This window comes from Giraffa tippelskirchi, chromosome 13 (assembly GCF_054371585.1).
Source record: "Giraffa tippelskirchi isolate mGirTip1 chromosome 13, T2T-mGirTip1v1.2.pri, whole genome shotgun sequence".
In the NCBI taxonomy this organism is placed as follows: domain Eukaryota; kingdom Metazoa; phylum Chordata; class Mammalia; order Artiodactyla; family Giraffidae; genus Giraffa; species Giraffa tippelskirchi.
The window spans coordinates 21,162,660-21,188,533 of record NC_137287.1 but is presented as its reverse complement, the minus strand read 5'-3'; the positions used below and the strand labels follow the sequence as shown (position 1 = coordinate 21,188,533).

The 25,874-nt window shown below is 42.8% G+C and overlaps 2 protein-coding genes and 1 pseudogene across 12 annotated transcripts in view; 2 read left to right on the top strand and 1 right to left on the bottom strand.

Annotated features, from left to right (window-relative positions):
* SCNN1G (sodium channel epithelial 1 subunit gamma) overlaps nt 1-25,874 on the top strand; it is a 212,458-nt gene that overhangs the window by 87,569 nt on the left and 99,015 nt on the right. The window lies entirely within an intron of this gene.
* USP31 (ubiquitin specific peptidase 31) overlaps nt 1-25,874 on the bottom strand; it is a 79,488-nt gene that overhangs the window by 12,290 nt on the left and 41,324 nt on the right. For 9 of the 10 annotated variants that reach the window (XM_081554536.1, XM_081554525.1, XM_081554528.1 and 6 more), the window contains 7 exons: nt 20,600-20,777; nt 17,324-17,435; nt 16,629-16,723; nt 15,149-15,226; nt 14,438-14,567; nt 7,378-7,497; nt 4,680-4,905 (listed from right to left, as the gene is read on the bottom strand). In XM_081554536.1, coding sequence (XP_081410662.1) covers nt 4,680-4,905; nt 7,378-7,497; nt 14,438-14,567; nt 15,149-15,226; nt 16,629-16,723; nt 17,324-17,435; nt 20,600-20,777 — 939 coding nt within the window. The remainder of the gene's footprint in view (nt 1-4,679; nt 4,906-7,377; nt 7,498-14,437; nt 14,568-15,148; nt 15,227-16,628; nt 16,724-17,323; nt 17,436-20,599; nt 20,778-25,874) is intronic. The other variant, XM_081554529.1, reaches the window with a different exon arrangement.
* On the top strand, nt 11,263-13,506 carry LOC145532160 (T-complex protein 1 subunit zeta pseudogene; annotated as a pseudogene).

The following is a 25,874-nucleotide window of genomic DNA, read 5'->3' as shown; positions in this document are numbered from 1 at the left end:
GAAATTCCAACCTATTCCAAATGGATGACATTCTACTTAATCTTAGAAAATGAATATTTAATTAAACCAGTGGCTTTCAATCAGAGATGATTTTGCCCCAGGGGACATCTGGTAATGAATGAAGACATTTTTGACTGTCACAACTTGAGGAGCGGCGGGGCAGGTAGGATACTAGTGATGACTGGGGGGTAGAGACCAGGGCTGCTGCTAAACATGCTACTGTGCACAGGACAGCCCCCACAACAAAGAGTTACCAGCAAACATGCTAATGTGCCAGGACTGAGAAGCCCTGTTTTAAGGATGCTGTAACATTTTAGTGTTTCGAGAACTAGAAATAATGATATTAGTAATAGCAGCAGGTAATATTTGTGTAACACTTACTATGTATATCTCATTTGATCCTATGAAATTTGTTCTATTATTACTCCCATTTTACAGAGGCTCAAAATGATTAACCAGCTTGCCCAAGGTCACGCAGCTGGTAAAGCACAAGGTCCAGTTCGTTTCAGAATTATCTAGTCCTCGACCTAGTTCTTAAACCCCCATCCTACCCTACCTCCCTCAGAGGCACCAAAACGATGCCTCATGGAAGTGCCCCGGCAAACTGAGAACGGGAGCTCATGAATGCATGCGGCCTTCTCTCCAGATCAAATTCTAAGCCTGAGATAAGAATAAAGAGTGTTGAAGCACCAGCAAGAATAGACAGACACAGCTTAATGTGCTGTGAATCAATCAGGGAGTGTGATAAGCTTGATCTGGAAAGCTACATGCATACCATTACTTTCTAAAAAGATCCATTTATTGGGGTGAACATAAATGAGTGCTATAATATCTGGCTGAATGCAGCAACAGACTCAGTAGGGCCCCGGGGACAGGACACATAAGGTCCCTGAGTGGCACCAGGAGTGACAGCCTTGATAGGCCACAACCACTGGGTAAGTATGGACTCCAAGGAGATGGAAGGGACCAGGCGAGGCAGGGCTACACCAGACAGGTGCCAACAAAGAGCAGGCGAAGGATCTATGACTGCAGGGTAGGAAGTCGTCTGCAGCTGTGAACTCACTGGAACCAGAGGGGGAAGGGCAAATGGAGCTGGTAAAACAGCAATTGTTTGGTCAGTGGCGTGGTCAGGCTTGATGCACTATGGCCCAGCTGGAGAGAGGGTGCTGCTCGGGAGTGGGAGAAGGGGTGGGAGGAAAACCGTAAGGAACGTGCCCAAGAGAAGGTGGCAGAGCAACCGTGCACTAGCTCCAGTCTGCTTCTCCCCGGGATGCTCTGTCCTCAGCCACAGCATGGAAACTCTCAGGGGCTCATCAACGGGTTAATGATGTATTTATAAAATAATTCTGTGTGCTTTTCTTCCCAGCGCTGTTTTCTAAATTGTTTTCTAGACCAGTGCTATGCAAATTGTGTCTCACAGACTGGTGCCAGTCCACAAGAGAAGCACCAAAACGGGGTAAGCATTTAAAAACATTCATAGTAGTCTGATATTTTTATTGTGTTTTTGCATAAGTTCTGGCTCGCAAAGGATTGGAAATTTTTTTAAAGGTTTAAGAAATCTTTTAAAAGGTTCTTCATCGAAGATGGTTTGAGAAGCACTGTTCTAGAATCATTACAAGTCAGCCATACATATACCATGCAATTATACGTAGAACCAGTGCAAAATAAAGAACATATTAAAATAAACGTTCCATGGGAAACCTTAGAAATAAGGTATCTTTAACTTAACAATGCTGAAGAACTTGAATGTTCTTATGAGAGAAGCACTGGTATGGTCTAAGCATGGGGAAGGGGAAATCAATGCAGAAAATATCTGAGTCACTCCGAGGTAACAGGCCCCAAGAAGCAGACATGAGCACTTTCAGCTTCCCTGCATGGCCACCAGCTTAGAATAAGGTTATGTGCCTAACGTCACAGAGCTAGGAAGATGTGTCTAGCTTCTAGCCCACATTCCTCTAATTGTACTGCCTCCAAGGTAGTTATGGGTTTCCATGCATTTTCCAGTCTATTCGATAAAAAGAGCAACATGATAGGCTAGCCCTGTCCTATTTTCCTCAACAGTTTCTAGCTAGAAACCACACAACATGCTTGTCCATATTTTCCTGAGAAACAGTGTTCTGCAGGGAAGATTCTTTACCAAAGCTGAAGCTACACAAACACCAACCAGGGATGCCAGAGAAGGTGTTACTTCACCAGCTAATGAGTGAAATTAAATTCCCTCTAAGTCCCTTTCAATTCTCAGAGTCCCTGAGGACATAACTCTGTGACTTAGTATCAAAGAATGGAGATATGACCAGGAATGCCCCAAGAGGAAAAATCCAACTAGATACACAAAGTGGTTCCCACAGAATATAAATATAAAATATGTTAAGATACAAAATCCAGTATTAAAATTTGGCTTTAATAGATTTTTCAGTAGATCCTCTATCTCCTTTTTCTCCTAGAAAGTGCTTCCTAGGGCAAGTAGAGGCCATCCAAAGCGCTCCAGTATGAGATACACTCTATGAGACACACTCCAAGTTGGATCATTCCTTTCACAAGTGACTGCAGCTTGCAGCATCTAAATATTGAAAGAATTTGAACTTAATGGGTTTCAAGAATAAGATTGTGTCCAATGACACTCAAGCTCTTGCCTCCTGGAGGAAGAGCAAGTTAAGAGAGGAAGTATGCAAGGCCAAGGAGGGGGTCTGGAACCGGAGGCTTGTTCACCGTGTTATGGGGCTAACTGCCAGGGAAGAGTCTCAGAAAGTCTGAAAGACCAACTGGCAGGGCCAACCCTCCTCTACCTCCCCCCACGTTTATGAACCAACAGCACCCTGGGGCCCTGGGGTAGAAACCATTGGATTGAGGACGCAAGAAAGTCCCAGAGAAGTGTTTCTGCCAAACGGGCTGAGTGGGAAGGATGCAGAAACCCGAGTCCTGGCCACCCACATGTCAAGTTCTCACCTACACACAGATGTCCAGGCAAGAAGCCCCCAACATACATGCCTCCCCAGCATGCATGCATGCCCTGAACCCCATCACTCTATTTCTGAGACTCAATCTCAAAGAGATACAGAATTAATACACAGAAAAGGGGACTATCCACAAAGATGTTCACCAGTGTCATCTTCAAAGTTAAAAACCAGAAATTTTGTGTTCAACAACTGGAAATGGTTATATATCACACTAGAGTTTCATCATCAGAATATCCTGCGGTCATTAAAAATAATGTTTACAAAAAGTAGATGTCTGCCCCGTTAGTCCAGAAGGACTTCATGTGTAGGTGGTAGGTTACTAACTGCAGCTTCCCCTGACCATCCAGGAAGCGGGTGCTCTGGCCACTCTCTCCTCCTGGCCCCTGTTCTACCCACAGTCCACACTTCAAGCGCAGAATCTAATACACACTTCCGCTCTTCCATATTATGTGTGCTTACACTGTCCCAACCACTTGTTTACCCTCTTGGAAGACAGAGGCTGAGATGTTTTTCGTTTCCAACATGTCTCTGATATGTTATGGCCTATGGCCAGCAGGAAACAGAGGAGGTGCTCCATAGAGATTCACCTGAACAGAGCACATCCAGTACAATCACAACAGTATAAAGTAATGGCCAAAACTCACAGAAAAACATTGGAAGTAAACACCACTTATCAAAATGTTACCTACTTACAATGGGATATTATTCAGCCTTAAAAAAGAAGGAAATTTTGACACACGTTAGAACATGGGTGAATCTTGAATACATTACGCTAAGTGAAGTAAGCCAGACACAAAAGGACAAATACTGTATGACTCACTTACACGAGGTACCCACAGTAATCAGTTTCATAGAAAGAAGGGTGGCTGCCACGGATTGGGGAGGGGTCAACAGGGAGTTACTGCTTAATGGATGCGGAGTTTCAATTTGGGAAGATGAAAGAAACTCGAGATGGACAGTGGTCATGACTGCACGAAGATACGACACTGAACCGTAAGCTTAAAAATAGTTAGAAAGGAAAATTCTGTTCTGTGTTATTTATCACAGTTTCTAAAAATATTACTTTTTTAAAGTTTTTGGCCGTGCCACATAGCATGTGGACTCTTAGTTCCCCGACCAGGGAATGAACCCTCACCCCCTACAGTGGAAGTTCAGAGTCTTAACCACTGGACTCCAGGGAATGCCCACCATTTTCTGAGTAATAATCTCACGGATTATTTTGGAGTGGTATCCTCATGGGTTGATGGCACTATTCTTTCTGCCTCTTTCTAGTCTCTAAATTTCATGATGAGCACTACTGCTTTGACAAATTAAAAAAATAAATTTGAACACAAAGCAAAAAGAAAAACCCTTACAAGTCACTTTAAAGACACTATTAAAAAAAGTGATCCACAACCACTCCAAATCAGGGAGATGCTAGGCCCTCAAGGAAGCAGAGCAGAACCTTAAACGGGGGTGTGCAGGTCAGGTGAGGTCAAGAAGGCAAGTGCTGGGTGAGCCAGACAAGGCCACCCCTCTGCACAGGCCACCACTCCCTGCTCGGGTCAGAGCCTGACCAGATGAGGCCAGGGGACAGAGAACCGGAAGGTGACAGCTGCCCTCGCAGTCGGCACATGTCCCGCTGGAAGAGAAAGCAAGGGTCTAGAGCACAGCCATCCTGTCGCAAGCACAACACGTCGGGGGGATCGTCAGCACAGGCGCCCGGCCTCTCGCACTGCAGACCTGTGTAGTGCCCCCCTTGCATGGTGCCATGATGATTGCACACGGCATACAGGTCATAGATGTAGTCCTCAGGGTCCCTCCCGAGTCCGTAGGGCCGTCTCCATGGAGACCAGTGGGATGGCAGACTCCAGCTGCTCTGGCTTCGCTTAACCACGTGAGGTGTCATGTCCAGCCCGGTCAAAGGGAACTTGACCATGTTCTGAAGTTTCATACGCTTGTCTCCTTCCTGTTGCAAGAAGAAAAACAAGTCCTGATGGTATGGTTCATGCGAGCAGAGGGTAGGTCAGTTCAGCGTGAAAGGCAGACTCTATCAGCTGAAGTAGGTTTGAGTTTCCTATCCGATGTTTCCAAAGACATACGACACAGGGAACAGGTTAATACTGTTAACTACTGGGGTTGGCCAAAAAGTTCATTCACGTTTTTCTGTTAAGATGCTATAGAAAAAACTGAACGAACTTTTTGGCCAACCCAATACCTCGAGGAACAGGTTTTAATATTACCAAAAATGGAACCCGCGATTAACTACATGTAAGGGGATAATGAGCCTTCTGGTCCTTATCTAATAAAAGTTTTTAACTTGCAAAACAACAATTTCCGGTGGTTCATCCAGAGGCATGTAAAGGAATGGAGTAACAACAGCATATGTAAAGGAAGAGCACGGTGCTGGCACCGAACTCACGGAACAGGGCCTCTTCCTGCCCTGCCTCCTCCAGCGAGTACATTCAAAGTTAACATTGGCTCAGCTTACTACATTCACTGAGCTGACAACCTTAGGCAATCTGGAAATCTTGCCATCAGTTGAGTAGATATGTACAGAATGTTTCCTGTGTCTATAGTGAAAGTCGCTCAGTCGTGTCCGATTCTTTGCAACCTCATGGACTATACAGTCCATGGAATTCTCCTGGCCAGAATACTGGAGTGGGGAGCCTTTCCCTTCTCCAGGGGATCTTCCCAACCCAGGGATTGAACCCAGGTCTCCCGCATTGCAGGCAGATTCTTTACCAGCTGAGCCACAAGGGAAGCTCTTCTGTGTCTATGGGGGCTTTAAAAAACTAATCAGACACAGATAGAGCACACTCTCGAGGAAATACTGACCTACTAAGGGAAGAAAAAAAGTTCCTAAGAGAAAGGCAGGCAGGTCCTGCATGGTCAGGCTAAGGAACCCGGATCCTCAGGAGGCTCTGAGGCAGGAGGTGATGTCATGAGAGCTGTCATGAAGTCGTGCCCAAAACGTGCTCGAGAGGGAAGAGCAGTGTAGGTTACAAAACCAATAAAAAGACACCACAACTGCAATCTGCTGGGAAGGAGCGGAAAGTTGGAACTGGCAGGATGACAGCAAGAATGGGGAGAAGAGGTCACATACAGGAGGAAGTGGGGAGGAACAAGCAAGCCTAGGTGTCAGGGACAAGAAAGAAGAGTCACAGATGACACCACAGTTTTGAGCTGGGGCGCTGGAGGGGTGACTATATGTCTTCAAAAGAAACAGAAAGCAAAGGACATCAGTCTGTGTGTGTGGAAAGAGACAGTTGGCTGGGCAAACCCCCAATGGGCCGTCCACCCGCAGACCCCAATGGAGGCGTGCAGCTGGGACACTCAAGGCAAATGCTCACTCCTCACTAGCACAGGGGCTGGACTCCAAACCTCCGTGTGTAAGCCCCGCCCCAGTGACCACGTGTGCGCCCCCAACATCTTCACTTCATCAGCGAGTCCTAGACATCTCCCAAATCTATCCAGGTCTCTCCACCTCCACTGCCGCAAGTCCAATGCCAGCCATCAGCCGGGCCTGCCCTGGATAAACGGCCTCCTTCAGACCTCCCCATCTGCATCCCTGTAGCCTCTAATTCTCCACACAGCAGCCTGAACGGTCTCTTCAAATCACGCCTTTGGTCATGTTGCTTCACCGGTTCAGAATCCCACTCTGTCTACAAGGGTTGGACGACCAGCCACCGCCGGCCTCTTCTACTTCAACTCATTCTACTCTCTCCCCCGCCCCCCGGACCTCCAGCCACACTGGCCTCGGCTCCCAGCCTCCGGTCCTGCTCTGCACCTACCGTGCCCAGGCATTATACGTGTGCCCCCCCTCACCTGCTGCAGGCCTCCTCCTAATCTTTCAGATCCAAACCTTCTTGCAGCCAGGCTCAGAGACTCCTCCAGCGTTTACCTCTCATTTACCTCCCTTACAAGGGGGCCACCCGGGACAGCTCTAACCTCAGGAACAGACAGCCTTTTTGGGAAAACTGACTCACAAAGCCATACAATGCAAAGCAGATTTTCTTCGTATACATGTATGACTCATCTCCCCAACTGTACAACAGCTCCTTGGAAGCAGGACAACACCCGTTATTAATTTAGGTAGAAACACAATTCTTCTCGCCCCCAGAAAGGAGCTCAAATTTTTTTTTTCAAATCCCAAAGCACACTTACTTGAGCATAAGATTTACAAATCTAAACCAAATCCTCGGGAACAAAGTAAAATATCTGCAGTATGAACTAAAATGGTTAGGATTCAAAGGTCATAGGACGCTTGAACTTTGCTTTGGGAAAGAACAAAACAGGGCCCCAGACACGGAAATTCGTAACAACACAAGATTGTGTGCTCACACAGGGACACCAAAGGAACCACCCCCAACAGCCTGCCAACAGGGGGCGTAAGACACCTGGCCACAGCGCTCTTCCCTGGGACAGAGGCTCTCCTTACCTGTCGAAATCTCTTCAGATGTATAATCAGCACATCGGGCAGAGTCCAGAGGCTCAACGTAATGCTGCCCTGCTGCAGCTGCTTACAGTGCGGGCACCGCCAGGCATCGTCGGGGGCGAGCTGGAAACAAGGAGCACGACGCTGTTAGCGCCGCTTAAGACAGGACCCCTACAGGTGTCTCCTCACTTCTGGGCCAAGGCGTGGCTCAACTCTGAATCCCTCCACAAACTACATTTAATGGGAGTTGATGGAAAAACACAATCTAAGGGCTAGGGCTGGCACCCAAACACTGGCTGAATAGCTGCTGCTGTTGTTGTTCACTCGCTAAGTTGTGTCCGACTCTTTGCGACCTCATGGATCGCAGCACGCCAGGGTTCCCTGTCCTTCATTAGCTCCCGGAGTTTGCTCAAACTCATGTGATGCTATGTAACCATCTCATCCTCTGTTGCCCTATTCTCCTTTTGCCTTCAATCTTTCCCAGCATCAGGGTCTTTTCCAGTGATTGCTAAATAGACTCTCTCTCAAAAAGGAATGACCAATGAGGTAAATAAATACTGTATAAAGATGTTAAATGTCACAGAAGCTCGTCATACTCCCAAACTCAACTCATCGCCTTTCTATCAATACAGTTCCCCTTTCTCCTCCTTCTCTATGTCCTACCCCAGCAAATATCACTACCACCTGTTAAGAGCAGAACACAGGGGTCATCTCAAAGCCTCAAATCCTTCCCTCTTCCTCCACTCCACATCCATCCAAGATAATACCCCTCTAACATTCCTCACACCTGTCTCCTCCCCTCTCCATCCCCCTCAAGCAGTTTAATTCAAAGTCCTCACTCACTCTTACCTCTACTTCCTCTAGTCTCTTAATTGTTCTTCTTCCCCCAAACATCAAACTGCTCCAGACAATCCACCCCCTCCTGCTACCACCAAGATCCGTGGGTGTCCCCTCTGCAGGCAAGGGTTTCAGGAAGGGGACATAGAGCTACTAACAGGACATGTCTGGTGAGAGAGGTTTTTAAATTTCATTCCGGATTTCAGAAGATGCCTCAGATCTGGGACCATCAACACGATGAGGTGAGAGAAGCCATGGGAATGGAACGGATAGCCATGCCCTCTGAGATGTAAGAGAAGCCAAGGACAGAACCTGGGGAGATGCGGATTTTTAAGGGAAACAAAGATCGAGAAATCACCGAAAGCTGAGGATGCACAGTCAGAAACACAGGCAAGTCAGAAGCATTCCTTTCATGCAGACCAAAAAAACAGTGGCAAGAACAGGCTGGTTATCAGAACCACATCCCATGGAGAGGTCAAATGCAGGCTGAGCAAAGGCCATTGAACTGAGCCCAGGATGGGCCCCGAGAACCCTGGGCAGCAATGTCAGAAACCCAAGTCAGAGAGATGACGAGAGGTCCAGGAGGAAGGAAGGAGAACGCGCTGAAATCACTAATGATCAAGTTAGGCAGAAAAGAAGAGAAAGACTGGCATGATGGCTTGAAAAGGGAAGCAGAACTGAGGGATTTTTTTTTCATGACACGAAGACCCAGTTGTGTGTGCAGGAAAGATGGGGAGGGACAGGTGTCTGAGTGGATGGAACTGAGTGAGAACGTTAGACAGGAGGGACCTACACTGGCATCTGGCAAGTCCACATCTTGGCAATATGCAAACTGTCCACCTAAGTATGTGGCCACCCAGCCCAGCACTTCTAGTAAAGAAGCAGGCTGTTTGTTTGTTTTTTCATTTTCAACACATCATGAACAGATACTCTTTTATAAGATACAGTAAGAACGTCATGACAATGTCCGGTAGTTTTGACAGTTTCTACAACACTGCTCTACTCCTGTACTGAGCTCATCATAAACTGCCGCAAAGCTGCCGGGCCTACGGAGCACACCTGAGCACAGCCAGCCTCGCGAACTCCCGGCAGGGAAGGCGCTGGCTCAGGAGGCAGCTGCTCCATTTGCAGTCTGTTACAGAGTTCTTGCTCGTATTACGATGAAATTACCCTCCCTGCAATTTCCAGTCTCTGATTCTGCTTTTTGGGCTTCCATGGTGGCTCAGGTGGTAAAGCGTCTGCCTGCAATGCGGGAGGACCCAGGTTCCATCCCTGGGTCGGGAAGATCCCCTGGAGAAGAAAATGGCAACCCACTCCAAAAGAAGTCCAAGCCCTCATTCACAAGATGAAATGGATGAAAACACCTATCAGATCTTCACTTAAGGTCTCCTTTGTCAAAACACATTCAGCCGTGCCAGGATTTCCAGACACGCCATCCACGATCCACACTCTCTGCCTGTGGCCCAGGATGTCAGTCTCTTAACAGTGAACATCCAAGGTGATGAGGAGAGCAGGGCTGTCACCACCTGAGATCTGGACACTGTTTCTGAAGCATCCTTAGGCGGCCAACAGCACCAACACTCGCACAACACTGCTGACCATCACTGAGCTTGCAGGCAGCTTGACCCCAAAATTATCACCACACAGCCTAAGTTTGACCTCCTCTTTCCTATCTGAACTGTTATTTCTGGACCCAGTGACTGAGCTTCCCAAGGAACACTCACTCATTCATTGCAGGATACATTTACTGAAAGCCTTCTATGGAAGGGCTGGACACTGCAGTACTTGCTAGGGTTATTTTACGACCAGGACAAAGTCTCTTACTTGCCGTGCCCCACCACATCGGCCTCGTTTCTGTTTCTCAACCTTTCTTCTACCCCAGGACCTTTGCTTCTTTATTTACTTGTTTATCCCCACTACACTTTAACAGCCTGAGGGAAAAAATGCTGTCTTGGCCCCTGCTATAACCCCAGACCAAGCACAGCATCTGGCACATAGTATGTACTCAGCAAACAAGTACTGAATGAACAAATCCCGATTACAAGATCAGTGAGATGTTTTGTAGAATACCAATGGGCTGGGCTTCCCTGATAGCTCAGTCGGTAAAGAATCCGCCTGCAATGCAGGAGATCCTGGTTCGATTCATTGTCATCTAGTAGATTTGCCCAACTTGAAGCTTTGAACATCTTCCAAATTAAAAAAAAAAAAAAGCTAAATAGGATAAGGGGCTACACATAGCATGTAATCAGTCAGGTTCAATGTCAATTGTTTTATGTAAGCCCAAGATTAGAAAAATATGTCTAATGAAAAACTAATAAAGGAGCTAGCTATTAACTGAGTGGAGGAGAAAAGGCTTAGTGAGAAGATGAAAACTATGTTCAAACACTTGAAGGATAAACAAGTAGAAGAAAACGAAGACCTGTTCTCAATTGTTCTTAATGACCTGAGAGTTTGCCTGTGGGTTGTAGCAACTGAGGACGTATTTCAGGGTAACATCAGTCACTATCAGAGATACCCAAAGAGGAAATGGTGTCTCTGACAAACAGTGGCTGGACAATCATCTATTTGAAATTAGGGAGAAGAACTCAATCATTAGAAAAAGGCTTTCAAGTCCCCTCCAACTCTGAAATTCCATGACTCCCTACATGCAAGAATGAGTAGTAACAATCAGTAGTTGGAATTATGATCCTAAACATCAACTCAAAATCAGATGAACTCTAAGTGCTCTCATCAAGGTTTCTCAAGGTGTCTAAACCTGAAAAGGTTTAAAAACCACACAGGCCTGTTGCACAGTGAGCACCAAGAGTGCTTTAGTTCCTTGGTTCTGACTCCGCTACTGTAATGTCTGTTCTTCTCCTCTACACTGAAAGGGCTATTTATTTATCCTTTTAAAAGTATTGAGAAAGTCAGCACACTATATTAGCTGCATGGAAGGGTATGAATGATCCAGGATATCCCTCCATAAATTTGCTTTATCATGAACTACAGTAACATCTAACTAAACATCTCCAAGTTAGTGGTACTTTTCTAACTGTGTGTTTAATACAGGGTTTTCATCTCAGAATAATAACAGAAGGATTTTTACAAAACTGCAAAGGAAAAGGCACTTTAGCTTTGTCAACGAATCAAAATACACAAAGAGATGGACAGGGAAACACTTACTGACACGGCCAAAACATCTCTACATACTAAAATTCATGCTAAACTAACAGCAGCGGCAGTAGATTCCATCTTCAGTTCAGTTCAGTTCAGTCGCTCAGTCGTGTCCGACTCTTTGGGACCCCGTGAATTGCAGCACACCAGGCCTCTCTGTCCATCACCAAGTCCCGGAGTCCACCCAAACCCATGTCCATCGAGTTGGTGATGCCATCCAACCATCTCATCCTCTGTCGTCCTCTTCTCCTCCTGCCCCCAATCCTACCCAGCATCAGGGTCTTTTCCAATGAGTCAACTCTTTGCATGAGGTGGCCAAAGTATTGGAGCTTCAGCTTCAACATCAGACCTTCCAATGAACATCCAGGATTGATCTCTTTTAGGATGGATTGATTGGATCTCCTTGCAGTCCAAGGGACTCTCAAGAGTCTTCTCCAACACCACAGTTCAAAAGCATCAATTCTGCAGTGCTCAGCTTTCTTCACCGTCCAACTCTCACATCCATACATGACCACTGGAAAAACCATAGCCTTGACTAGACGGACTTTTGTTGGCAAAGTAATGTCTCTGCTTTTAAATATGCCATCTAGGTTGGCCATAACCTTCCTTCCAATGAGTAAGCGTCTTTTAATTTCATGGCTGCAATCACCATCAGCAGTGATTTTGGAGCCCAAAGAAATAAAGTCTGACACTGTTTCCACTGTTTCCCCATCTATTTCCCATGAAGTGATGGGACCAGATGCCATGATCTTAGTTTTCTGAACGTTGAGCTTTAAGCCAACTTTTTCACTCTCCTCTTTCACCTTCATTAAGAGGCTCTTTAGTTCTTCTTCACTTTCTGCCATAAGGGTGGTGTCATCCGCATATCTGAGGTTATTGATATTTCTCCCGGCAATCTTGATTCCAGCTTGTGTTTCTTCCAGCCCAGCATTTCTCATGATGTACTCTGCATATAAGTTAAATAGGCAGGGTGACAATATACAGCCTTGACGTACTCCTTTTCCTATTTGGAACCAGTCTGTTGTTCCATGTCCAGTTCTAACTGTTGCTTCCTGACCTGCATACAGGTTTCTCAAGAGATCCATCTTGGTCATTAACAAAAAAGATAAAACATAGTGACCCCTGCATGGTTGAGATCATGGAGATAAACATAAACTTGAAATTATATAAGCTTAATCAGAGGTCTTGTTTTGGATGATGGGACACGCCATCCTGACGTGAAAAAAAAAGTAGAAAATGCATACATCCTTATATGCAACGTGCCATTAGAATCCAAAAAGCAGAAGTGAATTCTGGCTTTTTTAAAATAAGAGTGCAGGGGGGAGAGAGAGAGAAATTAGTAAAGGCTGAAAGAAAATTCACTAAAGATGGAGTTTTAAAAGTAATAAAACTTTACAAAATAAAGTGTGGCTGTGACTTAAAGGATGTGCTATTGTTAATCAAAAGGGAATTGACTCCTTTGCCTTAAATGCTCTTGCAAAAGAAGGCCTAGTAGCTCTGCACAGAGCTAAGAGCAAGGTGGAAAAGCTGACTCTGGCCTGTGGTGGGGTAGCTCTAAATTCTTTTGATGACCTGAATCCTGACTGGGACATGCTGAACTTGTCCATGACTACACACTGGGAGAAGAGAAGTTCGCCTTTATTGAGAAATGCACCATCTGTGACATTACTGGTTAAGGGACAAAATAAGTACACACTCATGCAAATCAAACAGGCAATAAAAGATGGCTTGAGGGCTGTTACAAACGCTACCGATGATGGCTGTGTCACCCCCAGTGCTGGCGCAGTGGGCATGGCAATGGCACATGATAGCCTTGATTGTATACAAGTCCAGTGAGTAAGGGGCAGGGCCCAGCTTGGGAGTCCAAGTATTGCTAATGAATTGCTTACTATTCACGGGGTTCCTACTCAGAACTTGGGTTTTGACCTTCAGGAAACACCAGTTTAAGTTCAAGCAGAATATTCAGAATCAGGTCAGCTTGTAGGAGTGGACTTGAACACAGGTGAGCCAATGAGCATACAAGATGACCACTATGTAAAGAATCAGCTTCATCACTCCTGCACTGTAACTGCCACCAACATTCTCCTGGCTGATGAGTTTATGAGAGCTGGGATGTCTCCTTTAAAAGGAAAGTTGAATTGAAGCTTCCCTTGTATCATATGAATCATGAAGACTCTACAGAGTGATCCTAAGAATATAGGTATGGAATTTTGATCCAAGCCTCAAATGATTTTCAAAGCAATTTTCTTTTCTCATATGAAAAAAATGAGAACACTGGCACCTCTTCAAATTCTGAAGTTTTGAAATTACAGTGTATTTTAAACTTCTCTGAATCACACACACATACAGCAGGCTATATTTATCCAATGAACAGGATGTTTTGCTTTAGCTTAGTTATATAAAAATATGTTAGATAAGCATATGTTTTCTACCTTGCTATTAAATATTCCTGTTGAAAAAACACACACAGGCAAGAGTCCCATCCACTATCTACCCATCCATTCATTCAAATAATTACCGAATCCCTACAATCTGCAAAGCACCATGCTAAGTGGTGTAAACCATGTTGTCCTACACTGTACAGATTTACGCCTATATCTACACTGTCCAAAACAAGAGCAACCAGCCAGTGTCTCCTGAGCCCTTGAAATGTGGCTAATGCAACTAAGGAACTGAATTTTCAATTTTAATTAATTTTAGTAAGTCCTGGCATCTATGTTCTCACTACCAAAAAGTTGAGAACCACTGACCTAGTTACAAAGGAAAATAATTTAATCTCTACGTTAAAACAAAAAAATAACTTTATCATTAACCATTAAAAAGGAGGGTAAAAAGAACTATACAAAGATTTGTGTCTATAGCATTTTTTTTTCCAGAAATTCCAGAAATTTAAACTGCTTTTTGTTAAAGTCCTAAAAGGAATAACACTAAGATGCACATCACATGTGCAGAACCTACATAAATGTAACCAATCCTTGGGGTTTTCGGGGGATAATCTGTTCTTCTCCATGGTCATCCCACCCTGGTGTCTCCCTACTACCCTCACCACCCAACAAACGCTGCCCACCCTTACCCGCTCCTCTTTGGTGTAGAGTTGGAAACACTGGGATAAAGTGCAAGTTTGAGGCTGATGGTGACGCTCCCTCTGTAGCCGGACACTTTCTGCATCAGGGATATACTCGTCTTCAGTATTTACAAACAAGCTGCAATGAGGGGCAGAAAAGCATATATCAGAGACAGTCTTGCAAAACGGACACAAGAATAAAATTAACAGCTTCACAACATGACTATAAATTCATAACCGAAAAGATCAATATGTAAGAGAACAAAAGGGGCAATCCAACTTTTCTAGGATCCAAAATGTTCTTGAAAAGTTCCCAATCTATAAAGTCATTTTCAAGAAATAATTTGGAGTTGGTTTTTCTGGGACTGGCCACACACTATGCTGATTAATTCATACATTCTTATCCTTTTGTATTAAAGGGCATGCCTTTGGTGTAACCTGCTAGAGTTAATGGGCCTGTAATAATAATCAAAGTAATTTGGATATATAGCTTCTGTCTCATTAGCGGCAAACAAATATTCTAAGATTTGGGGATCCAGACAACAGAATGTATAGGAGAGAAATAATACATTGCTTAAATAAAGGATTAGCAACACACTTTGATAGTTAGCTAAAGAAAAGAGAGGTTTGTGTTTCAGCTAATTTGAAAGATCAAAGGTATGCTATTAAAATAACCATCAAAACAATGACTATATAAACATTAAGTAAGAAAATACTTACAAATCTTTTGTCTCCTTGTCCCATTCTACTACTAATTTCACATGAGCAGTACCGCCTGGTCCACAAGATTTTAGTGCCCTATAGGATAGAGAAGAGAGTCACATATTACTTTCTAAATAAATGATTTTAATTAAATATGCAAACCATCTGAAATCACAGTGTGATTGCTGAAAATCTTCGCCATTGGTCCCCATCAGAAAAGGTTTCTGAACATTATAACCTCGTATTTAATGATTTGATTACAACTGGACTGAAAAATCCTTAAATTAAAATATTCAACATGGAAATAAAGATAAGGGAAGAAATTTAGTACCACACTATAAAGCTATCCATGTAACTCTCAGAGGGTATGATCTTTCCAATTTTTGTTTAATTTCTCACCAGAGACTAGACAACAATCTTTCTTTGAAAACAAAGTCTGCCTCTCTCCACCTCCCTCCATACACCATGCCTGGTCCCTGGACTGTGCCCACACCAACGTAAACTATGCCTTCCTGCAAGGGACCCCTCAAGTTTTATCTCATTTACTGCCCCTGAGCTCCTTGGCTCCTCGGCCATCTTCTGAAACACTCAGCATTAATAGTCGATATTACTTATCAAATACTTTTTATTTTTGCAATGTTTTAGATCATTATCTAATCTATTAACTCTAATTTCTAAAACCAAACAGTGAATTCCTTTTGAACAGAACTATGTTGTATACTTTTTTGGAATCCTGAAATGCAAGCACTTCAATATTTACTGGAAAAGGCATTATAATAAAAGCAATACTGTGTTTTATATTTATATGTATCCATATAAGTGTACTGTGTCTATGTATACATAGGTCTATTATTTTATTAATACAGTAGAGTGTTGTAAGAGAACAGAAGTGTGCAGAAAGCACAGAAGTAGCATAGAGGAGAGATTAATTCTGGGGGCAAATAGGGGGAGGGGACAGTGTGAAGAGAGGCTCAAAGGGAAGGAATTAGCAACAGAGGAAGCTGCACATGGGAAGGCGCATGTAAACCCATGCTGTTATGCTCAAACAACCCTCAGCACTTCGATGCTGCTAAAGGTCTGAGACAGTGGGGAGAAGAATGAGACCTGACAGAAAAGAAACAGTCAAGGTTGAAACTATAGAGAATATATACTGTGGAAACTGGGCTTATCATTTAAGGATTTCAAGGAGTAAAGTGTTATGATTAGAATTCTACTTTGGAAAACTTCAATCTTGGTGAATATGCAAGTATAATTTATCTATCATCCTCAGACACAGACCAATTTAGTTTCCTAACATAAGTACTCTAGGTTTTCCTGATTCTAAAAATGATCATAAAACATATCCCACTCAAACATGAATCAAAAGTAAAGTAAGGGTTTACTTTCTAAATGAGCTTGAAGAACCTACCACTCTTATATGGAAATTACATCAGACATCACTAGAAATTACAAACAAGCATACAAAAAATCCTAGGTGATTTTTTTTTTTTTTTTTTACCTTTCTACTGTCGGGTGGCACAGAGGCTGCTCCTCCTGGGGCAGCAAGTATGTTATTCCCACAACACTGACCACACGCAAACTGAATGGACACACCTGCATCAAATGGCAAAGGCAAATCAGGTTCGGTTTCTCTTCCAGGGCATATGGTTCACAGGGGCATTTCCCAACCAGGTTAGTGGGCAAGCAACCTGTTCTACAAAACGCTTCTCTGCAATAGTCCGTGAGGGTGCCAAGCCACTCTAACACACTTTAAATATGACTGACCCAAATGCAATTTACATATCAAATGTTATGCAAGACAAGTAACATGTTGCTTTAGCTTAACATTAAGTTTTCCACGGATACCTTAACAAAGTAGTCAGAATTGTGAAAATATAGTTTGTCTACAAAATCTCTCTCTCTACAAAAGCTGATCACATGCTAAACTTTATTAGACAAACATAAAAGAATACCCAGCAGTTCATAGAAAACCTTGCAAGAGCCAGCTGCCTTCATAAAATAAGGGATAAGTTCTCAGTCTGGAAAACCTGAATGCAGATTCTGCTAAGGAGCTTTTCTCCGGGGCTCCCCAACACTCCAGCACAGTGTCTAGTCTTCCCTAAGGTCAAAGGTCTGAACTTCCATCTCACTGTGGTGACTGTTTCTGCATGGGGTACACACATGCTATTCTGGAGTATCAAAAGGCTTACACACCTGAATGCAAACTGTGGGCCTCAAGAAGTACTTCATCTTCTCCAAGATTTCCTTCTGCAGAAGGTCCCATGCTATTGTCTTCTCTAAGTGCAGCACAAAAGGTAGTCCAAATCTAACATACATAAATAACTGTCATCACCTTAGAAAGTATGACAATTCCTTCAATACTGTAACTCCTTTTTCACGATCTTTTAAAATAGAATCACAATACAATTATTTTTAGGGCAGCTTTCAAAAGAAAGCAAATAGGAGATTTAACACTCTTAAGTGGATGAAAAGAGTCAGAAGAGAAACTGAGATTTATAAATGAAATTTAACAACTTATACACCAAAATGGCTTCCAATAAAGTACGGTACCATGATATTAGGTAGTAAGATGACAGAATTAGTGGAGATAGTGAGGAAGGCAGGTGGGAGTGGACGTGAGTGAGTCTAGCAAATAACATGGATCAAACACGTAAGGGGTTAGGTGCCAGAGGAACAGACAGAGGGCTGGGAGGTCTAGCAGGGAAGCAGCCGTATCCTCGTGGTCTGACGAGGAAGACACTGACAAGCAAGTGACACTAAAGGTCAGCTCTAGTCACGGGGAGAAGCCATGTGGCCCCTGCCAGGTTTCCCATCCCATGCCGAGCTCACAGGGTTAGAGACTGAGAGAGAGAGCTGTGGTTCTCAGCCATGGTTGCAGGCTGGTATCAGCAAGGGAGCTTTAAAATACAATGACGCCCATGAAATTCTGCTGTAATCACTCTGGTCTGTGGTTTGAGCACTGAGACTGTTTTAGGGGCCCCCCAGGTGGTTCTAAGATGCAGCCACGGTGGGGAGCACTGGTCTAGCCTTAACTCTCACCCAAGCCCCAGCCATTCCGACCTACTTGCTGTTGCCCTGAATGCATCCAATTCACACCCTCAACAGGCAGCCAATTCCCTCAGCCTGGAAAAGCCTCCTCACTCTTAAGCTACTTCCTATTCAACCACATAAGGACCCAGTGGCACCCTGTGGATGCATTCCCGGAGCCCTGTGGACCAAGCACTGCTGCTGCTGCTGCTGCTAAGTCGCTTCAGTCGTGGCCGACTCTGTGCGACCCCATAGACGGAAGCCCACCAGGCTCCTCCGTCCCTGGGATTCTCCAGGCAAGAACACTGGAGTGGGTTGCCATTTCCTTCTCCAACGCATAAAAGTGAAAAGTGAAAGTGAAGTTGCTCAGTCGTGTCCGACTCTCAGCGACCCCATGGACTGTAGCCTACCAGGCTCCTCCATCCATGGGACTTTACCAAGCACTACTGCATTGCAAATACCACCTGCTTATTCTGCCTCCACCAACAGACGGCATTATGTGATAGCAGGCACTATGACTGACTTATCCTACTAGCCCAAAGAGACGATGCCTAGAAAACAGTAGATGCTGAATGAATGAATGAATGAATGAATGAACAAATGAATACACAAACCCTGACTCAGGCCAAAGCAGAGGTGCTAATGTCACCAAGAAACCTGCTCCTAACAAGCACCAGTTTACTCACAGTAGTATTTAACAGTAAGCCTACCTGCCTAAAAACAACTGTGATGTGAAATACATTACAAGCATGATGTGTAAATCAGTGGCCATATTTTTTTCATATGACGATGTCTTTACTTTTGAGACCAGCATCATGAAAGTGATTGCATAGTTCTTTATTTTATACAAATCTGATGAGTTGCCTTTCCTTCTGTCCTTAAACATGCCAAGCTCCTTCTAATTTCAGCATGTTTTTTAGAAAAGTTTTTATTCCAGTACAGTTAATTAACAATATTGTGTCAGTTTCAGGTATACAGCAAAGTGAATCAGTTTTACATGTACATATATCCACTCATTTTTGGATTTTCCCATATAGGGTACAGAGTATTGAGTACAACTCCATGTTATACAGTAGGTCCTTATTAGCTATCTATTTTATATATATGTTGATAGTTGTATGTGTATGTCAATCCCAATCTCCCAATTTATCCCTCCCCTCGCCTCTCAGCCAGTAATACCCAGAAAAAACTATAATCCGAAAAGATGCATGCACCCCAATAGTCACTGCAGCACATTTACAATAACCAAGAATGGAAGCAACCTAAATGTCCAGGGACAGGGGACTGGATAAAGATGTAGTATATGCATACAATGGAATGTTACTTGGCCATAATCTCAGCACCTTTGTAGTCGATGTCCCATCTTCATGGGATCCTTTCCCCAGAGGCTCACACAGCTCACAACTTCTCACTTGGCTTGGCCTGGCTACCACCTCCTCAGGGAGGCCCTCCCTCACCTTCCTCATTAATGTAGTTTTGCCAGACCCCCACCAGCGCATTCCATCATACCAGCGTGTTTTAATATCTTCAAAGTAACAATGACTGTCTGAAATTAAATGTTTACTTGTCTTCAGTGGCTCTGTCCTAACTACGTTGCAAGCACCATGAGAACACAGATCCAGCTGTACCCCTAGTGTTTAGAACAGTGCCCAACACACTATAAACACTCGCTGATGAACATCATAAATATATAAATCAACACATTTTGCATTTATGTTATTTACCATTCTAAAATAAGAAACTTATTCAAAGCAACATTTTAAAAGGTTAATATAAATGCTACTCTAATATTAGAAACGCTGTATCCTTCCTCCCTGAAACACATCCATATGTCCTTATTACTCAAGTTACATTACTAGTGTGGTAAAGTTACTTTAAAAGATAGTCTAAAACTCCCATAAATTCTTAGAGAGGGAAAAGGATTTAAGAGAGATTTCTAAGTCCCAAAAGTCTGACTAAAAACAGCTGAATGAATAGTGGTGCCATTTGCCGAGTCAGGAAATGATGGGAGGGTCAGGTTTATAGGGAAAGACAATGAGTTCAGCTTGGAACACAAGATCGAGGTGCACATGCCATCCAAGCAGCTTTGTTAAGAATTTTTTTTTTTTTTTTTAAAGCTGTAAAGAAAGTAGCTGGATACAGGTCTAGAAGCCTAGAGCTCCAGGAGGATCCTGAGCTGAAAATACAGATAAGAAATGTGCCTCTGAAAACTACATGAGCTTGAGAGCCATCCTAACTCAGATCCTATCATCCTAATTTTATATTCTTCCCCTGTCAACCCCTCAGATCAGGTCAACTTACACACATGCTCTTTCTAAATATCAGAATCAAAAATGACATACTCAAGAGCAAGGATTTTTTTTAATCCCTACTTTTTAAAACATTTGAAAATGTTAGACTTTTAAAGTCTCAATACTTATTGGAAAGTAAGTCATTTGTCACCTTTTTCCTTGCTGCCCAGTGCAGGCTCGGTTGCACACTAACAGAACGATCTTGTCGCTTCCTGCTCTTGAGAGGGGCAAATCCGCTTTCCCCTGCTTTGCGGCTGCTTGTGTAGGAGACGGTCTACAATGATCCAAGCCAAACTTCAAGTGGTTTAGGTTGTTGTTTAAGTGAATTCCTAAAATAAAATGAAAACTTACTTTATCTCTTCAAATGTCTTTATTCTTTCATTATAAAAAATATACCCACCAGAAAAGTTAAGTTGTCATTATGTTATTTACGCTGCAACTGAATGAGGAACAAATGATCGACTTTGAGATTACTCATCCAGCCCTTAAAAAAAATTCTTGGCATCTATTATATCATTTAAACTAGCCTTACCTACCTTAAAAACTGAAAATTAAAACGATTCACTTCAATGAATATTGGTTTTAGAATGGCAAGTCTGCAGGATGACCCTCTAGGACAGACTTAAAGTGAGCCCATACAACCAGCAACCAAATTTTTTTTAATAAACAATAAAGACCAGTATATGTGGAACAATCTTCAATATTGCAAAGGCAGGTTCTTTTCTCTGATTTAGACCCAGGCGTCTAAGATGCTGACAGCCATTACAGAACTTAAATCAACTAGACTGGATTGACCTACAATAAAGTGAACAAAAATATATGTTTGACAGGCACAGTGCTGGTGGCTAAAACCCAGGTCTTCGAACATGCCCTAAAGCAAGCTATCTGCTCAGAGGTACTAAGGAATTCAGCATCTAGCGCAAGGTCTTACACTTAGCTCAATAAGTGCTTGACTAAATAATTGTTCATTTCTTTAATCCTTTGGAAGCATAGCCTAAGGAAATGACACGCCAACTGGAGAAAAGAAGCCCTCCACCACCACCACACCAAAGAAATAATAATAGCATTACCAGAAGGAGAATAAAATAAAAGCTGGATTACACATAAGTATTCACAGCAAAACTCCAGCAATAAACTAAATACCCAGCAATAGGTATTCAACAAATTTATTTTGGTATTAACTATGCATTTGTTGAACCTAGTTAATACCAAAATAAACTCCAAATTAATTAGAGTCTAAAAATGAGGACACAGAAACTAGAAATAAGGAAGAATTGAATCTTCACCAAGCTAGTAGAGGCAAGAAAACTTTTTAGGCTTAAATACCATAAAAAATCACAAAAGAGCAGCAGGTTTCACTTCATAACCATTTTAAAGTTTGGTATGAGAAAATACTGAATTTGAGACAATTAATGGGCTCATTTCCTAGGTTCTTAGCAGAGGTAAGGCTGGGAAGACCTGTTCTGCTAAAAGTGATCAGGATTCCTAACAAGATATGAGGATACACTCAGCTGCTCAAATATCAAGCTCCACATTCAAAGTCTAGGCCCACCATTACCAGCCGTGTGACCTGGGCCCCTGACCTAACCTAAGTCTCAGCTCCCTCCCCTGTAAAATGGGGAAAAGAATAGCCTCGCAGGCATCAGCGAAATACTGATGAGCCCTTTGTAAAGAGCAGAGGCTTACACATATTCGCTAAGTGGTATATTCTTCCAACAAAGGCACTTATGTAACCACGGACCTCACCAAATTCACTTATAAATAGAAACATAGTGTTAACTCTAAGCAACTGGGATATAAAGGGGGATTTGGGGAAAGGCTCTGACCATGTATTAGGAATTATACTCATCTTTCTGGGTACAGAAAGATGAAGCAAAATGCAGTCCCAGCTACAAAGAATTTCACAGTGTCGTAGGAAGGACAGAGAAGGAACCAGCATTTCCACACAACAAGCTAGTGTCAGAGATTAGCAGAAGCCACACTGGAACGCGGAAGAGCAGGAGTCAGTCAGCCAGTCTGGGGTTGGGGAAGTGAGGACAGGCTTTCTGGCCTTTTACTATAAGGCAATTAAAATTAGAAAACAATTTTTTAAAAAAACAAAAGCATATGCCTGAAAATAAAGAGAGAAAACTGAATCCTAAGCTGGCAGTGGGTAAAGCTGACCAACCCACAATACAGAATTACCACAGGTTCAGAGACTAAAGGCACCAGAGACTTGTGGAAGTAGAGATGAACAAGAGAAGAACTGTCAACAGGGGCACCAAGGCCATTCAACGAGGAAAGAAAAATCTCTTCAACAAATGGTACTGGGACCACTGAACATTCACATGCAAAAGAATGGTACTTCACACCACACACAAAGATTAACTTCAAAAGAATCTAAGACCTAAATCTAAGAGCTAAACTTATAGTTTTCTTAGAAGAAAACATAAATCTTCATGGTCTTGGCTTTAGTGATGGATTCTTGGAAACGACATCAAAAGCAAAAGCAACAAAAGAAGGAAAAGATAAACTAGACTTCATCAAAATTAAGGACTTTTATGCATCAAAAGACAGTATCAAGGAAGTGAAAAGATAACCCACAGAATGGGAGGAAATATCTGCATCATATATCTGACAAGGGTCTAGTACCCAGCAAACATAAAGAACACATAACTCAAAAACAAAAAGATAAGCAACCTAAGTTTAAAGGAGGGAAGGGTCTTGAATAGACATTTCTCTAAAGAAGAAATGGCCTAAAACTGCATGAAAAGATGACCAACATCATTTATCATTAGGAAAATGCAAATAAAAATCACAATGACATATCACCTCACACTCACTAGGACGGCTAAAAGAACAGCTATCGACAAGAACGTGGAGAAACTGTAAACTTCATATATTGCTGGTGGGAATGAAAAAATGATGCAGTTTCTATTAAAAACAGTCTGGAAATTTCTCAGCAAGTTAAACATAGAATTATCATATGACCCAGCATTTACACTTCGAGGTATATATTCCAAAAAAACTGAAAATAGATATTCAAACAAATACTTGTTCATGAATGGTCACAGCAGCACTATTTCATAATAGACAAAAGGTAGAAATTCAAATGCCCATCGACAGACAAACGGATAAAGAAAATGTGGTATATACATATAACAGAATAACATTCAGCCATAAAAAGAACTGAAGGACTGATAATATGCTATAATGGATGAACCTGGAAACATTATGCTAAGTGAAAGAAACAGGTCACAAAAGGCCACATATTATATGATTCCATTCATATGAACATCTAGACTAGAAATATCTACAGAGACAGAAAGCAGAATAGTGGCTGCTTAGGACAAGTGGGATGAGGAGATTGGGAGGTGTGCTTAGGGGAGACAGTAGGTGTTAATGAGAGCTGGAGAAATGAATTTTCAGCAGAGCAAACAGGAGGGAAAGTACAAAAGCATGTGGCATGTTGAAGAAATACATGGGGAAGAAGATGGAATATATTAGGTTGGTGCAAACATAATTAAGGGTTTGGAGCATGAATTTTAAATCATCATAACTAGGCTCAAACACATCTTTATTAATCAAAATAGGAGCCATTATAATCAACACATTTTTGCCAAAAAGAAATGTTTGTTTATTCCTGTAGCATAAAAATCGGTGCTTCGGGATTCAACAAACTCTTGGAAAGCATTTTCTGCATCCTGTTGGTTGTGGAAGCATTTTCCCTGCAAACAGCTGTTGAGATGCTTGTCTAGTGGTAGTTGGTTGGCGAGAGGTCAGGTGAATATGGTGGATAAGGCAAAAGTTCACAGACCAATTCTTTCAACTTTCGAAGCGTTGGTTGTGCAAAGTGTGGTCAGTTGTTCTTGTGGAGAAGAACTGGGCCCTTTCTATTGACCCATACTGGCTGCAGGCATCGTAGTTTTCATCAATTGCTGGGCATACTTCTCAGATGTAATGGTTTCTCCAGGATTCAGAAAGCTCAAGTGGCTCAGATGGGCAGCAGACCACCAAACAGTGACCGTGACCTTTTTTTTGGAGCAAGTTTGGCCTTAGGAAGTGCTTTGGAGCTTCTTCTCAGTCCAACCACTGAGCTGGCTGGTCATCACCAGCTGTCATTTACAATCCACTTGTCGTCATATGTCACAATCTGATCAAGAAATGGCTCGTTGTTGCTGTGCAGAATAAAAGACAACATTTCAAAACAACGTTTTTGATTTCCAGTCAGCTCATGAGGTACCCACTTATCGCCCTTTTTCACCTTTCCAATTTGCTTCATATGCTGAATGACCAGAGAATGGTCGACACTGAGTTCTTCAGCAACTTCTCATGCAGTCGTAAGAAGATTGGCTTTGATGATGGCTCTCAATCGTCACTGTCAACTTCCGATGGCTGACCACTAGGCTCATCTTCTGGGCTCTCCTCTTCTTTGCAAAACATCTTAAACCACTACTGCACTATACATTTGTTAGCAGTTCCTGGGCCAAATGTGTTGTTGGTGTTGCAAATTTGTCTCCGCTGCTTTACAACCCATTTTGAACTCAAATAAGAAAATCGCTTAAATTTACTTTTTGTCTAACATCATTTCCATAGTCTAAAATAAATATAAACAGCAAACAAAAAAACACAAAGCAAGAAGCGCACATTAAAATGACGTATAATGTAACCACCACATTTATTTAGAATGTATTCCGATTTATCAAATGGCCAATTTCAACAATGCAAAAACTGCAATTACTGTTGCACCAACTTAATAGTAGAGAGGCTAGAAAAAAAGCAAGGCATTCATCCAAGGTATTTAGATTTAAATGCAGACAAAAGGAGCCAGGCATTCTTCCAAGGTATTTAGATTTAACTGCAGACAAAAGGGAACCACTGGGACATCAATAAGCATGTAACATGATCAGAATCCTATGTAAGAATAAGCCTCGTAGCTCTGTGAAGAAATAATTGAACAGGAGAAAGCCCAGGGGTAAAGAAATTACTAGAAAATCTCAGTTGAGACTGGTCTGCACCGTGTCAGTGACAGTAGAATGAAGAGGAAAACTACAGAGTGTTTGATCAGTTGTGAATTTAAGTCAAAATCCAAGAGAAAGGTGCCTGGACCAAGCCTGGGTGAGAAGAAGGACAGTGATACTCCACAGAAGAAACGCAAGAGGAGCAAGAAAGAAATGCTCAGTGTGAGATGGCTGCAGGGCTCCAAGCAGAGATTCCAGTGGACCGCTGAAAGTCAGGGTATGCAACCAGAAGAAAAGAGGGGGCTAGAGGAGAGTTTAGTTTTAAAAATCACCAGTGCAAAAACTGGTAAGACTGGGTAGAGCAGCAGTTCTCAAACTTTCACCTGCATCAGAATCACCTGTTAACTGACTGCTGGGCTCTGCCCCCAACGTTTCTCACTCAGTAGGTCTGGAGGGGCACCTAAGAATTTACATTTCTCATCAGTT